The sequence below is a fragment of the Hypanus sabinus genome, chromosome 1, assembly GCF_030144855.1.
Source record: "Hypanus sabinus isolate sHypSab1 chromosome 1, sHypSab1.hap1, whole genome shotgun sequence".
In the NCBI taxonomy this organism is placed as follows: Eukaryota; Metazoa; Chordata; class Chondrichthyes; order Myliobatiformes; family Dasyatidae; genus Hypanus; species Hypanus sabinus.
In genome coordinates this window covers 40119025-40134911 of record NC_082706.1, presented here as the reverse complement: position 1 = coordinate 40134911, position 15887 = coordinate 40119025, and the positions used below count along the sequence as shown (strand labels likewise).

Genomic DNA, 15887 nt, shown 5'->3' with positions numbered 1-15887 from the left:
CATCAGGCCAACTCCAGCATGCAATACCTCTTTTCTTATTCCCCCTTTCCCGTCTTTTGGCTCAAAGTGAAGTCAAGGGAGATTGTTCGAAACCCATCTGCAAGTTCTTTGTTTTCAACTCTCAAGGTTACCCTTTTCCTTATCAAATGCCCACCTTCAAGATCAATGCGTGAACAAAAGAGACAATTTGACACACTTCTCATGCTTTTATTTATGACAACATAAATTTGCATTTTTAAATACATAAATAGCAAATTCCAAAGTTTTAAGAAGCTGTATAATGACAGTACTCAGTGGTGTTTTGGTAAGAATGAAATTCTGACCCATTCACAATTGCAAGTTCAAAGACAGCTTCTATCCCACTGATATACTGCAAGCCTATTGAATAGACAAATTGCATGATAAGATGAACACGACTTCAGAATCTATCTTGTTATAACCCTTGCACGTTAATGTCTGCCTGTGCAGGTCTTTGTCTGTAATCATATTCTGCATTCCTGGGCGATACCTTGATGTAATAATGTAGCAAAATGATCTGTGTAGGTGATAGGAAAGGATAGCGTTTCACTCAACATTTCCTCTAATTTTCTTTTATAGCTGTGTGGACCACAGCTTTCAGCAGGAAAGTTTTTAAAGAGCTGAAAACTGTGCGGCATTTTTATATTTTTGCAAAATACATGCTATGAATATTTAGAATGAAAATTGAAAGATCACTTATGACTTTATTTAATAATTGAAGGGTATAATGAAGGGTACACACAACAACAAAAAAAATCAATCATATTTCATAAACACTTTCTAGCTGCATCCATTTCCGGCTGCACAATAACTAAGGTTACGTGTACAGGCCCAATTCAGTTACCGCACAGTTGTGCACATGTTAGAGGAAATGGTGTTTTCATTCTACTCTAGAATGTGTGACAAAAATAAATCATTAACCAAGTAGAAATGGTCGATCACTACATCTGAAGGTGAAGGCCTTGTTTGCTGCCAAGGGTGGTAAAGAAGAATGCAGGAGACCTTGGGGAGAATTCACAACTAAAGTCAATTTCCCAATGCTACATAGCCTGACATCATACGGTACCATACTAAGGCATACCAGAGTGACCTGATGTTTGAAAGACTTAAACTCAATTGTGTACCTCATGCAAATATTCAAATCTGAGTTGCAATTTTATCATGCCACCAGTACCTGACAGAAAGTAATGAGATTAGTTTCATGATCTCAGTCATTTAATATTGGGTATACCAGGCAGCGTTTGTTGTTTTTCTCTTGAAGTGCAATGAGGGGTGGGCATGGGGGTCTGACTCATGACCACCCCTGAAATTCCCAGAGGCCCAGTTTTGGCACTCCCCAAGATGCACTGGGGTCCCCATTTTCTAAACATCATTAAATCACACTGGCTACAGTGGAATGTGTTATAGTACTGTGTTAATAAAGAAAGTTAAACATGTTGGGGACACTCAAGAAAAACCATATCTCAAAGTCCAGGAATACTAGACTATCACATTTAATATAAACTAGAAGAAACAGGATGACTCTAATATGTGCAGGAGAATCATAACTAACCAATTATCACCCATCATCCCTCCTCCACCCCCCCAATAATTTGAATTTCCTTTGTATCCACGTCGAATCAGATTGTTAAACAATAGCATTGTATCCTTTCAGACATTTACATTTTCAGGGAATGCTTGATAATGGAATTATAGTTCTTGCTACAGTTAGCTACAACAAATAACAAATTACTTCCTCATATAATTGCTAAAACAATCAAAGTTTGTGAAATTAATAATAGTGACCTTTTATAAAATGATCGGAACGAAGTGGTAATTTTCCTAGGCCTTTGGACCAGTCGTTGGAGGAAAGGTTTTTGTGGGAATGTGGTGAAATCCAGTGATTTGCAAAGCCCTGAGCTGAATCTTCAAAATGATGGTAACATTCTCTCCACCTTTCAGGTCCTGTAGCTCAAACAAAGGCCCTTAACTTACTCTGCAGACCTGGAAAGCTAGTGGGAATGTGCCAAACTCTGAGAGCCTACTGACTTTCAGGAACCCGCCAACCTGAATGCCAAGAGAAGGTCACCATTGAGAAAAGTACCTAATATTGCTCTGACAATGCTGCCAGCTCATTTGTTTAGATGACTTCAGCAAGGGAATAAATCTGTGTTGACAAGGACAGGAGAGCACGAAAGGTCAGGATAAAACAGTCCCACTCTGGAAAACAGCAGAGTGAAGCGAAAAAGAGGCAAATCAATTGCTTTCAAACTTGTACATTGGAAGAAAGCTGTCAGTAAATGATCAGCAAAAGGGTTTGAATGTGTTACAAATGGCTGCTTTGCAAATTCAGCACTAGGAAGGAACATTTATATCTTCCTGTGCTGTCTGGTCTGCCGTGTAATCTGGTGACAGCGGGGTGAGGAGATGGGGTTTTCAGGCAGAGAATCAACGTGCAAAGAAGTTGTGAACATTTCTTTGCAGAGATGCCTGCCTGGGGCACAGCGAAGCAATGTCAAAGCCCGCGTGGATACACTCAAGAGATCAGATTAAACTGAAATCTCATTTGTGGCAGGCTCTGACTGCAGAGTTTTAACCTCTGCATACAAGACGTTCTCCGTAGTTACTGGAGCACTCGGTTCAGCTTTGGTCAATGCAGCCAGATTAATCTGAGCGTAAGGGACCTCATTATCCATCATCGTAGCCTGCAGAAAGGAAAGTTGATTCAATATTCTGATCGTCTGCCATGTGCAAATAAACATTTAAACAAATACTTTTATCAACAGAGCTGTTATTAGATCACCGATTGCAATGTGCAATTTCAGGAGCAGATTCTTTGAAAATCGAACTAGCAATGGATACAATTCATTGACAGGGTTTCAGAAAAAACAAGAGGCTGTTGTATTTGATAATTCACTTATTAAAAATTTATGACCTCCCCATCCTTTCTCTATCATCCTCCCCATCTTCTGTTTGCCTTACTTCTTCTTTCATTTTCTTACCACTTCATCTACTCCAAATTTGCTCTCCCCTCTCCACTGCCTTCCTTCCCTGCCCCCTCTCCTCTATCCCCTCCCCCTCTCTGCTTCTTTATTCCCCTCATGCACTCTCTCGCTGTCTCCCCTCCCCAAACCCTTTCCACCTCTCACACTTGCCTTTCTCCCCTCCTTACTTTGTCATCTTGTCCATCTCTTACCTTCAGACCTCTCCTGTATTCCTCGCTCTTCCCTTCCTACGAACCTCTCTGACCTCCCTGTACTCTCTATGCACCAGCTCTTCCCTTTTATCTCTTTCGCCTTTTGTTTTGCATTTCAAACTCTCTCCCCAACTCCTCTTCCTTTTCTCTTTGCTCTTCCCTCTCACTCAGTCTCATCTCTCTACCTCCTCACTCCTTGTATCTCTCTCCATCATTTTACCTACGTCTCTTTCTCCAGTCACCATGATTTTGTCTATCTTTCTTTGCCCCCCTCACCCCTTTCTTTCTTTTCCCTCCCCTCTCTCCTCTTTTCTACACTCACTCCTCACTCTTTTCTCCCTGTCTTTTAACTGCCACCCTCTTTCCCATAATATTTGTGGTTTTGGCATGATTCCTTAGACAACCAAGGAAGATGAAGTTGTTAGAATGTACGAGAGAACTAGAGAGTAAGGAGAGACGAGGATCATAAGAGAAGGGATCTGCTCTGACTAGAAAGAGACCTTGTTAATCATCAGTGGTTTTAAACATCCTCTTAATGCAATGGATTATTTTGTAAAAATATTAAAGTACTTAAATAACCCTTGGTTACATTTGTACAACCACTCAACAGAAGGAGGGAAACTGTGCTGGCTGTGGGGGAGGTCAGAAACAAGTAGTTTATTTGCATCAGCATTTACTAAGGAGAAAGGCTTGAAGATAATAAGATCAGTATGGGGCATCTTGAGATAAACAAGGTGTCTGGGTTATTTCCCTAAAAAAACATTGAGGTGAGTTAGTGTCCAGGTCCTGATTGGACATACCCTATGTTATTTGAGTAGTATAAGAGATAAGATTCCTGGGATGTTGTAAAGATCTTTATGTCCACAGGAAAGGTCTGGAAGACTGACAAGCAGCTGATGTTCTCCTATTCCAAAGTGAAAGAAAAACAATCCTGGAAACTACAGGCCAGTGAGCCCTGCACCAGTAGCAGGGATGGTAGTGGAAATAATTCTTAGAGATATGATTTATGTGTGTACAAAAAACAATGGCCTCATTAGATACACTCAGCATGGTTTTGTGGAGCAAATAGTGCCTTACAAAGTTGAATGAGATTTTCAAGGAGGTGAGGAAGGTGACTGACAAAGGTAAAGCTGTTGATGGAATCTCTGTTGATTTTAGTAAGACATTTCATGATGTCCCTTGTGGCAGGCTCATCCTGAAATTTAAGATGCACAAGGACTTGGCTGTTTGAATTCAGAACTTACTTCACATAGAAGACAGAGGGTAATGGTTTCTGGGACTTACTTGAGCTACAGGACCAGGAATACTGTTGTTCAGTGGGAATTCTTACTGGGACTTTAAGGTGGATAGTGAGATGGGTTGCTAAAGGATGAATGGGCATAAATAGGTTGCAGATATGTGCAGAGAAATGCAGAGCATGAGAGAGAGAGAGTGAAATGAAGAGAAGTGGAGTCATGAAGAAAATGGCAGAGATGGATAGCATAAAAGGGAGGGAAGAAAGAGTAGAGGCAGGAGGTAGGCAGGGGAATATGGGAGATAAGAGGATGAAGGTATAGAGGGAGAGAGGAGAGAGAGAAAGAGGGAAATAGGGAAAACGAAAGAGAGATGGAAGAGAAAGCAAATTGCAATCTGGTGTCTTCATGTACAAGATAAAATATTCTGAGATTGTGGTGGAATCTATTGCAGAGATACTATCACTATGATGAGCCCATAAACATTTCAGTGACACATTTCTTTAATAGCATCTCTAGCTTGAGAAGTGAGATGGTTTGAATGGGAACAATTATCTGTGGTTCTGAATCTGAAGATTCATTTCCTCAGCGTTCTTCCCTTTGTACATTAGTGCCACATCATCATTTTATATTGGTATCAGTGTGTAATTGACAAAAATGTTTACCTGAACTGTGTCTGGTTCTCCTGTTAGGAAAGAGAAAAGAGGTGTTAGAAGCAATTATCACTGAAATGAAAGTCAGTAATGAGCTAAGTAAAGGCAAGGATATCAAATCTTAACAAAATATAAACAAGTACCACCCATCAAACCATCAGATGTTGGAATTCTGAGGTGAAGCCTAATAGCACTGGAAACACTCAAAAGGTAAGGCAGCTGCCATGGAGAGAGAATCTTTTTTCATAGATGATGCCTGACCTGCAGTGTTTCTATTTTATATATACCTGCACGCACACACACATGCACACAATAATTATGATGTATTAATAAGCAAAGATGAACACAACAGCAGTGAAGCCATGCACAAAACCCACATGTGTGCCTGTGATTTCACACTTGCATAACTTTGGTTTTTGAGCTATGAAGCAAATGAAAACAGAAGGCTGCAAACCAATGACACAGAAACAGTTATTGTTCCTGCTGGGAACAGGAGAACTGTGTTTTTTATTTCAACATAGAGAAGAATGGCCTGAAGTTATGGTGTTTATTAAGTATCCTGAAAATGTAATATAGCTAAGTATTTATTCTTATCTTGCAAATATTTTGCTAAATATTTGCAAAATTTTACCAACTCATGTTTTACTAAATTCACTGATTTTTTTGAGGAGGTGATTGATGGAGGCACAGCTGTGGATGTTCGCCACATGGACTTTAGTAAGACATTCGACAAGGTCCTTCATGGTAAGTTTATCCAGAGGATTATATTGCATGGGATCCACAGTGACTTGGCCCATCAAATTCAAAATTTGGTTCTGAATTCAGGTTTGCTAAGGCTACTGAGGAGAGTTTAAACTCGAATTACTGGGGGGTGGGAACCAAACTGCAGAGACTGGGGAAGAGGTGTTTGGCTCAAAATAGAGAAAGCTTGGAGACAGGTGACAAAGAAGGGACACGCTCAGACTGACAGTTTGAGATGTGTCAATGTTAACGCGAGGAGTATTGTGAACAAAGCAGATGAGCTTAGAGCATGGATCAGTACTTGGAGCTATGATGTGGAGGCCATTGCAGAGACTTGGATGGCTCAGGGACAGGAATGGTTATTTCAGGTGCTGGGTTTTAGATGTTTCAGAAAGGACAGGGAGGGAGGCAAAAGAGCTGGGGGTGTGGCACTGATGATCAGAGATAGTGTCACAGCTGCAGAAAAGGTAGACGTCATGGAGGGATTGTCTACGGAGTCTCTGTGGGCGGATTTAGGAACAGGAAGGGCAATAACTCTACTGGGTATTTTTTATAGGCCGCCCAATAGTAACAGGGATATCCAGGAGCAGATAGGGAAACAGATGCTTGAAAGGTGTAATAATAACAGAGTTGTCATGCTGGAAGATTTTAATTTCCCAAATATTGATGGACATCTCCCTAGAGCAAGGGGTTTAGATAGGGTGGATTTTGTTAGGCATGTTCAGGAAGGTTTCTTGACACAATATGTAGATAAGCCTACAAGAGGAGAGACTGTACTTGATTTGGTATTGGGAAATGAACCTGGTCAGGTGTCAGATCTCTCAGTGTGAGAGCATTTTGGAGATAGTGATCATAATTCTATCTCCTTTAAATAGCATTGGAGAGACATAGGAACAGACAAGTTAGAAAAGTGTTTAATTGGAGTAAGGGGAATTTATGAGGCTATCAGCGGGAACAGAAGCTTAAGTTGGGAACAGATGTTGTCAGGGAAAGGTATGGAAGAAATGTGGCAAAATTTCAAGGGATATTTGTGCGCAGTTCTGCTTAGGAATGTTCCACTGAGACAGGGAAATTATGGTACAGGAACCGTGGTGTCCAAGGGCTGTAATAAATCTAGTCAAGAAAAAAGAAAAGCTTATGAAAGGTTCAGAGAGCTAGGTAATGATAGAGATCTAGAAGATTATAAGGCTTACAGGAAGGATCTTAAGAAGGAAATTAGGAGAGCTGGAAGGGACTATGAGAAAACCTTTACAGGCAGGATTAAGGAAAACCCCAAGGCATTCTACAAGTATGTGAAGAGCAAGGGGATAAGATGTGTGTAAAGGGGTTTCTTCTTTTTCTTTGTTACTGCGTATGTTAATCAAAATGGCTTCTTTGTTTTGTTAAAAGTAGGAATGCTTCTTTGTTGCGAGAGAGTGCTGGAAGCTTATTTGGGTTAAAATTTACTGATAATGAGAATTGTATTCCTTTGTTAACCGATTGGGATTAATGTTGTTCTTTCTTCTGAGTCTGTAAGCTATTGTTGGCGGGCTTTTGGGGAGATTGGCATGAGGCGGTGGGAGAGAGAGGATGCGATGCTGTAAACTGGGTGAGGAACGGATCCCGGGGGGGGGGGGGGGGTCCAAGGCCAGGAGGTACCCTGAGGAGAGGAGACGACGATAGATGTGCTTGGTTGACCACTTCAGGTGGTCCTGAGCTGCGAGTCGAGGAGTTTGGAGGGGATCGAATGGTGGCCAGAAGACTTCAGTAATTGAGCTCCAACGGATGTGCACTAAGTGGTTTGGACTTTGATAAGCCTTTTCTTTAGTTTCCCTTCCTTCATGTATACTGTATTGTTATTAATTACTTAGTTATAGTAATCTTTATAAATTGTACTCATTTAATCGCATATGGTGTACTGTCTGTTTTTTGGGCGAGGCGGGGACATCACACAGCATCCACACCAGCTGATTACCCAGTTTGGTGGGGCCGAAGGCTGCTCCCCCTAGACGAGAATGAGCTGAGCGAGCCTGAGGTGACTCGGGGGTTACATGTGAAAGGATAGAACCTATCAAGTGTGACAGTGGGAAAGTGTGTATGGAACCGGAGGAAATAGCAGAGGTAGTTAATGAATACTTTACTTGCGTATTCACTATGGAAAATGAGTTGCAGTGGACTGAAAAGCTTGAGCATGTAGATATTAAGAAGGAGGATGTGCTGGAGCTTTTGGAAAGCATCAAGTTGAATAAGTTGCCAGGACTGGATAGGATGTACCCCAGGCTACTGTGGAAGGCGAGGAAAGAGATTGCTGAGCCTCTGGCGATGATCGTTGCATCATCAATAGGGATGGCAGTTGTTCCGGAGGATTGGAGGGTGTCAGATGGAGTAGAGATCGCTGAGGAAATTATAGAACAATGAGTCTTACTTCAGCGGTTGGTAGATTGATGGAGAAGATACTGAGAGGTAGGATTTATGAATGTTTGGAGAGGTAGAATATGATTAGGAATAGTCAGCATGGCTTTGTCAAGGGCAGGTCGTGCCTTATGAGCCTGATGGAATTTTTTGAGGATGTTATCAAACGCATTGATGAAGGAAGAGCAGTAGATGTAGTGGATATGGAATTCAGCAAGGCATTTGATAAGGTAGCACAAGCAAGGCTTATTGAGAAAGTAAGGAGGCATGGATTCCAAGGGGACATTGTTTTGTGGATCTAGAACAGGCCTATTCTGGGTCATATTCTGCATGGAGGTCGGTCACCAGAGCAGTGCCTCATGGATCTGTTCTGGGACTCTTACTCTTTGTGATTTTTATAAATAACCTGGATAAGGGAGTGATGGGTTAGTAAATTTGCTGATGACACAAAGGTTGGGGGTGTTGTGGATAGTGTGGAGGTATGTCAGAGGTTACAGCAGGACATTAATAGAATGCAAAACTGGGCTGAGAAGCGGCAGATCGAGTTAAACCTAGATAAGTGTGAGGAGATTCATTTTGGTAAGTTAAACATGATGACAGAATATAGTGTTAATAGTAAAACTTTTGGCAGTGTGGAGGATCAGAGGTATCTTGGGGTCCGAGTCCATGGGACACTCAAAGCAGCTGCGCAGGTTGACTCTGTGGTAAAGAAGGCATACGGTGTATTGGCCTTCATCAATTGTGGAATTGAATTTAGGAGCCGAGAGGTAATGTTGCAGCTCTATAGGACTCTGGTCAGACCCCCTTGGAGTACTGTGCTCACTTCTGGTTACCACATTACAGGAAGGATGTGGAAACCATAGAAAGGGTACAGAGGAAATTTACAGGAATGTTGCCTGGATTGGGGAGCATGCCTAATGAAAGCAGGTTGAGCGAACTCGGCCTTTTCTCCTTGGAGTGACGGAGGATTAGAGGTGTATAAGATGAAGAGAGGCATTGATCATGTGGATAGTCAGAGACTTTTTCCCGGGGCTGAAATGACTACCACAAGAGGACACAGAGGCTTTTAACATCTGCCGGACGACGCTGAGGATGCTCTACGAGGCTGTGGTGGCCAGTGCTATCACGTTTGCTATTATGTGCTGGGGCAGCAGGCTGAGGGTAGCAGACACCAACAGAATCAACAAACTTATTCATAAGGACAGAGATGTTGTGGGGATGGAACTGGACTCTCTGACAGTGGTGTCTGAAAAGAGGATGGTATGCAACTTGGACAATGACTCCCATCCACTCCATAATGTACAGGTTAGGCACAAGAGTACATTCAGCCAAACACTCATTCCACCGAGATGTAACACTGAGCGTCATAGGAAGTCATTCCTATCTGTGGCCATCAAACTTTACAACTCCTCCCTCAGAGTGTCAGACACCCTGTGCCAATAGGCTGGTCCTGGACTTATTTCCACTTGGCATGATTAACTTATTATGTATTTATTTATGGTTTTATATTGCTATATTTCTTCACTATTCTTGGTTGGTGCAGCTGTAATGAAACCCAATTTCCCTCGGGATCAATAAAGTATGTCTGTCTGTCTGTCTGTCAAATGGGGTCTGTCTGTCTACTCATACTAATTAGCAATAAGTTCTGTTTTAGATAGAGAACTGAAAAGCATGTATTTTGACTGTAAGGAGAAACCCTTAACCCTCACAACTATATGACTAATGACTTGGTTTTTGTAACCAATGGGGAAGGACTGCTGGCCTTCAGGATTACATGACTACCAGCTGGGCTTCTTCTAATTAATGGGGAACTGACTGTGTTTGTGGGGACCCGATGTCTAATTTTGTGCAAGGTGTGGAAGTGGCCTGAACCTTGTCAATAAGGTCTAAGCAGGAACACTAAACCAGCAAACACATATACTGTGCTGAAACTTCATGCGGTGATGGTGTTTCTCAACTCAACAGCTACACGACACTTTCCCACAGCCCACCGATGGTGTATGAAGCCATGAAATCGAACTTAATCTTCAAACGAGCATCAACCCTCAACCCGGTTACACTGGTCCTGATGGTGGAATCCTTCAAGCATCAGGATTGTGTAAAAGTGGTCAAAACTGTCACATCACCCCGAGCCGATTTATCTGCTGTGCCTCTTGACAAGCCGGAGTTGATACTCTTTACGGACAGCTCCTCTTGTAAGCCTAATGACCAGACCATACTTGCAGGTTATGCAGTAGTAACTTCTTTTGAGACTCTAGAGGCAGGGGCCCTCCCCCAAGGAACGTCCGCTCTGGCGGCGGAACTCTTTGCTCTGACACGAGCAGAGGGGAACACAGTAAATACTTACAAGAACTCCACATGTGCTTTTGGGGTGGTGCATGACTTTTGGTCACTCTGGCAATGTAGGTTTATTACATCATCAGGGAAGCCTATACAACGCACGCACCTTATTAAAATTTATTGCAGGCAGTACAGTTACCGAAACAAATTGTTGTCGTTAAGTACGAAGCTCACTCTGATGCTCCAGACCACATAGCACAGTGGCTAAGAAGGCCGCCACTGATGAAAAAGTGATGCAGGTGCTTATGAAAGTGCAATGCACACGAACAGCTCCTACTCTTACTTTGCAGGATTTGGTTGGTGCCCAAGAAGGGGCCCCAGAGAAAAAGCTTCAGGAACTCTGAAGGGGTGTGGAGATCCGGACAACTTCAATAGTTTTCTCATTGTTCTCCAGAAATCTCCTGCATGTCCTTGTTCGGTTAGACATGTGATGAAGAGGGATTATACATCAGATACAACAACAATGGTTTGCACCAGGGCTGACAGTAATTGCAGGGCAGGTTGTGCGAAGCTGTCAAATCTGCCTACGAAATAGTATAGGGAAATCACCTGCTAAATTGGATCATTTGCCACCTGGAAACACCATTTGCCAAACTGCAGAAGGATTTTGTGCACAAGCCTGCTGTGGGGGGGGGGGGGGAATGTTCTTCAAGTGGGTGGATGACTTTTCCACCAGAAAAGATGATACTCCAACAGTGGTTAAGACATAAAGGAGATAACTTACAGATTTTGGGTGCCATGACAAAATTAATAGCGACCACCGAGAGATTCATTTTACAGGTAAACTAATCAAAGAATTGGCCCAAGCGTCAGGCTTCACCTGGGGCTATCACCTTCTGTATCAGCCCCAATCCTCGGGGTTCGTGAAAAGAATGAATGGAGTATTAAAAGATACATTGGCTAAAACATGTCAGGAAACTGGACTGTAGTGACCAGAGGTCCTTCCTACAACTTTATATACTCAAAAAAATCAAGTAAATTGGATAACTAAATTAACCCCATTCCAGTGTTAATGGGATGACCAATGCCGGCTGAATCAAGACCTCCTTTAACAAGTGCCAAAGCCTCTCTGGTGTAGACCAACAAGAAAACTATTGATATCGGGGGCGAGTGGCAGTTGCATTACCTGAGCCGTGGGAGGTGAACACTCATCCCTTTTAAATGAGGAGACTACCTGTATGCACAAATGCTTTAAGACTCTCTTTCTCCTCGGTGGAAGGGGCACCATCATGTGATGTTGGTAAAGAAAGAAGGAAAGCCCGACTGGATGCACAGGACACGGCACAAGCTCAGTTACAGTGAAGGACAGCCTGGTGACCCAAATGAAGAATGAAAGTTGCTATACTATTGCTTGGACTGTTACGGACACAGTCCCTCCAAATATATAAATAAGACACCGCTGCGTAATACTTTTTAAATCTCTTAGCTGTGAACTTGAATGCTTCTGCTTGCATTCACATTCTGCACCGCAACAACCAGGGCATCCCTTTCAGGCCTCTTACCCTCGAGGAGGACAAAGTGGCTGGATGGCCCTCTGACAGAACAGGAATACTTATGAGAGGGAAGGGGTAACTGGGAAGGACAGAGTTATATCATAGATATGACAAAACTCAAGTAAGAATAGACACAGGGAGGAAATAGTTTGGAGAACCTTAAAGGGTACTATTAACCTAAGTATAATGTGTCCCACTTTCCCCCGTACCTAGTATTGAGTATTTCCCCTGTGGCAGAATCGGGTGAAAACGTAGGGGTCAGGAAAACTGAGGTCTGTCGGTATTAGCCACAGTCTTTCAACCCCTTGACTTCAGCACCCCACTTGGAAGTAGCCTCTTATTCTTCAGCAGAAAGACCCGAGGAAGGAGCCGCCCATCAAAATCAAAAGGGAAATGCACTTACTTTGTTGGCGGCTACCGGGCCTATCCCGCGCTACCTCAAAACTGGGTGGGGACCTGTTATTTGGCCTACGTGCCTGCCTTTATGGGCACCCAAAATACTTAAGAGAACTATCACTGAGGCTGAGAGGTTCTGGATGATTATGTTTCCTAGGTATCCAGCGGGCAGAGCAGCTCAAGAAATGACTTGAATGGCCTCAGCCCTTGAAAAGGTAGCTAATGAAACTGCTTTGGGCCTACAGGAAGCTCGGCAGCAGATTAAGGGACCAACTGCTAAGGTAGTAGCCATCAGAACAGTAGCCCTGCAAAATAGAATCGCTCTGGACTTTATACTAGCTGAGAAAGGTGGAACCTGTGTTATCAGAGAGGAATGTTGTACAACATTGTACAACAGATGAGTTCGAGAATATAACCCACCTTGTGGACCTCATTCAGAACAGTCTGAAACACATACATAAGGTAGGAGAAGAATTCCACAACTATAATCCTCCTGGAAGGTGGTGGACAACAGTGAGGCATTATGGCTTATTATTAGCATTGTCAGTAGGGATCTTTAGAGTTATGTGAGCCTTAGTACCCCAGGGATAATACCAAAGGTGAAGTTGGAACCCTTTGATCCTGAATATGACGAAGATGCTTGTTTAGACATTGGACCTCTGCCCACTGGTTATGAAGCCCCTTATCTGGAAGAGGAGGAGGAATAAAGTCGATCTAACAGTCAAAAGGGAGGGGACTATGGAACAAAATCCTCATAGGAAGGATGTTTTGGCTTTGTGGAAGGGGCAGAAGAGGTGCATCAAGATGCTACCTGGTTTAGAAGGTATGTGTTCTCATGTGAGGCTGGAGAAACTTGGTTTGTTTTCTCTGGAGCAGTGAAGGCTGAGGGGAGATCTGATAGAAGTTTTTCAGATTATGAGAGGCGTAGACAGAGTAGACAGGAAGTACCTTTTTCCCAGGGTAGAAATGTCTAACACCAGAGAGCATGCACTGAAGGTGAGAAGGGTTAGTTAAACGGGGAAATGAGGGATAAGTTTCTTCCTCAGAGTGGTAGATGACTGGTATGGTGGTAGAGTCAAAAACATTAGAGGTTTTTAAGAGATGTTTAGATAAGCTCATGAATATGAGGAAGATGGAGGATTTAGGCATTGTGTGGGTAGGACGGGTTAGTTCCTGGGTTTTTTTGATTTACTTTTTAGCTGGTTTGGCACAGTGTTGAGGGCCAATGTCACTGTGCTGTACTGTTCAAAGGCACCCACATGTAGTTGTGTTCTGCAAGGATCCATACTGGGATCTGTTTGCATAAAACTGAATGGGTAGATTAGTAAGTTTGCAGATAACAAAGATTGGTGGCTTTGTTTACCATCTAGAAAAGGGCTTCCCAACCTTTTTTTATGCTATGGCTCCCTGTCATTAACACAGTACCTGTGGACCCCTAGTTGGAATGCCTGGCCTAGAAGATTGCCAAAGAATGTGGAATATAGATAAGTTGCAGCTGTGGATGGAGAAATTGCATTTGCAATTTAATAAGATGTTGCACTTTTGGATGTCAAATGTTTGGGGAAAGTGCACAGTTGATTGCAGGTAGTTGAGTTTGCAAGGAAGGGAGGGAGATGGAGCATACTCCAGGAAAAGTGATTAGGTGTTATTAACATAATTAGATCAGCAAAACATGGTGGGCCAAAAGGACTCCTTCGTACTGTACTGTGGTTATGTTCCAACTCCAGAAAGCTGATGTGCAAACCATAGATCCATCAGGCAGGAAGCTGAGTAACTGCAGGAAGCTAGGAACGAATGAAGCTCTGATCAGGGAGGGGAGAGGAAAGTTGTGGAGATTCTCGAACATTTAATGCAGTGGGAAATATTGCACAAGCAGTTTTGTTTGTGGTGTGAATGGCAATTCCTGCATTTATTGCCTTTTAAAAAATATATATAGAAAAGAAATGTGAGGTGTTGGAAGTCAGAATGAAGTCGGAACTGGGAGCTGAAAGGTGCACTCTCTGTTTCCAGATGCAATGCCTGTAAATGGAGAAGCAGGGCTGATGTCTCAGGATCAGAAATATTAATTGGATTTCTTTTTGGAAACTGAAAGCCTGCTGAAGCACTCTCTGCTTTATGGCCTGTATCCAGTTGTAGCCTGCACTTAAAGTTCACCCATATCGCGAGCTCTAGTCTCATATAGTTCAGACAGGGAAAATTCTGCTTGCTTTGTTTGCCCATGGGTTATTAGAAAACCAGTATTTTTGTGTGTGACAGTTCACTGGTGACATTGCTAAGATTTTATTTGTAAATGTCAGTTTATTTAATGACCTGAACTTCAGCTGCAGATAAATTGGTGGGATTTGACCCCATGTCTCTGGATTAAGGATTGAGATCTCTGGATACAATCCTGAAAATGTTACAACGGCGTGACTACACTCTACTACATTGTTTTTTTTATGTGTTCTGATTGCAATGTGATTTAAGCAATTATGTTAAAACAGCAGATTCTTCTTTAGCTGTTGCTGTTTTTCTTTACCAACTGTGATTATAATTTCATCACAAATGAGGAACAAAAGGTTTTCCGATCTTCTATCATTTCCTGTTTCCCTGCTCAAAACACAATCCTAGCGGCAAACTCTAAGGCTGTAAGGAGATCGTTATGAGTGCATTTGCTGAAGATGCATATTTATCTTCATATTAATCTCTCAGGTAGTTGAATTCCAGCTCTCCTGCAGAACAAGATACCAGTTGCTGATGCAATCAGCGCCAGTTCAAATTGTTATTTATTATGGTGGGAATAGAAACTGCAGTAGCTAAGGGGAGAAAAACATGTTCAATGAGTCAGTGCTCTGGCTGTTTCCACATCTTCGAGAAAAGGAAGTGAAGCAAAAGCAAGATGACATCAGAATGAAAACAACACCAGCCTGAGATAGGAGAGGTGTGAGCCTCATGGGAATAAAACACTTCTCTCTTTCCCTGTGTAGAATGATTAGTAATGTTATTTTTATTGTCCTAGATTTTCTGCATCTCCACCCCCACCCAAAGTTAGTAACATCAAATAGAGTAAATTGGGGTCAAAGTTAAGCAGCATGTACAGTCAATGTATTTTGATCGCAGTATATAAAATCATGGGAATATATTTCTGACTGTCATTGTTTTATCAGTGATGAAGTTTGCTTTATAATTTCCCTTTTTGTTTTGAATTGGTTCACACTTTCTGGAAGCATCTCTCCCATCCATATCCTCCATCCTAGAAAATGAGGAATGACAACTTAATATTGCAGGAGGGACCCGCATGAAAGGCGGGAGAGACGCATTTGCATTGAGGGAATATCCACACTGTTAGAGAGGATATTCCTAATGATGACATATGGTGAGCACTGCTATCATTGATGTGGGTGGTTACTTTAATAAGACTGTATTACAGACCCTCCAATAGTCAGCAGGAATTTGAAGATCAGATACA

At 42.4% G+C, this 15887-nt stretch overlaps 1 protein-coding gene across 1 annotated transcript in view; it reads right to left on the bottom strand.

Moving 5' to 3' along the window:
* Window positions 1-287: 287 nt before the first annotated feature.
* LOC132393381 (uncharacterized) overlaps window positions 288-15887 on the bottom strand; it is a 94490-nt gene continuing 78890 nt past the window's right edge. Inside the window, exons 9-10 of the mRNA XM_059968550.1 lie at window positions 5091-5110; window positions 288-2702 (exon numbers count right to left, since the gene is read on the bottom strand). Coding sequence (XP_059824533.1) covers window positions 2547-2702; window positions 5091-5110 — 176 coding nt within the window. The 3' untranslated portion in view covers window positions 288-2546. The remainder of the gene's footprint in view (window positions 2703-5090; window positions 5111-15887) is intronic.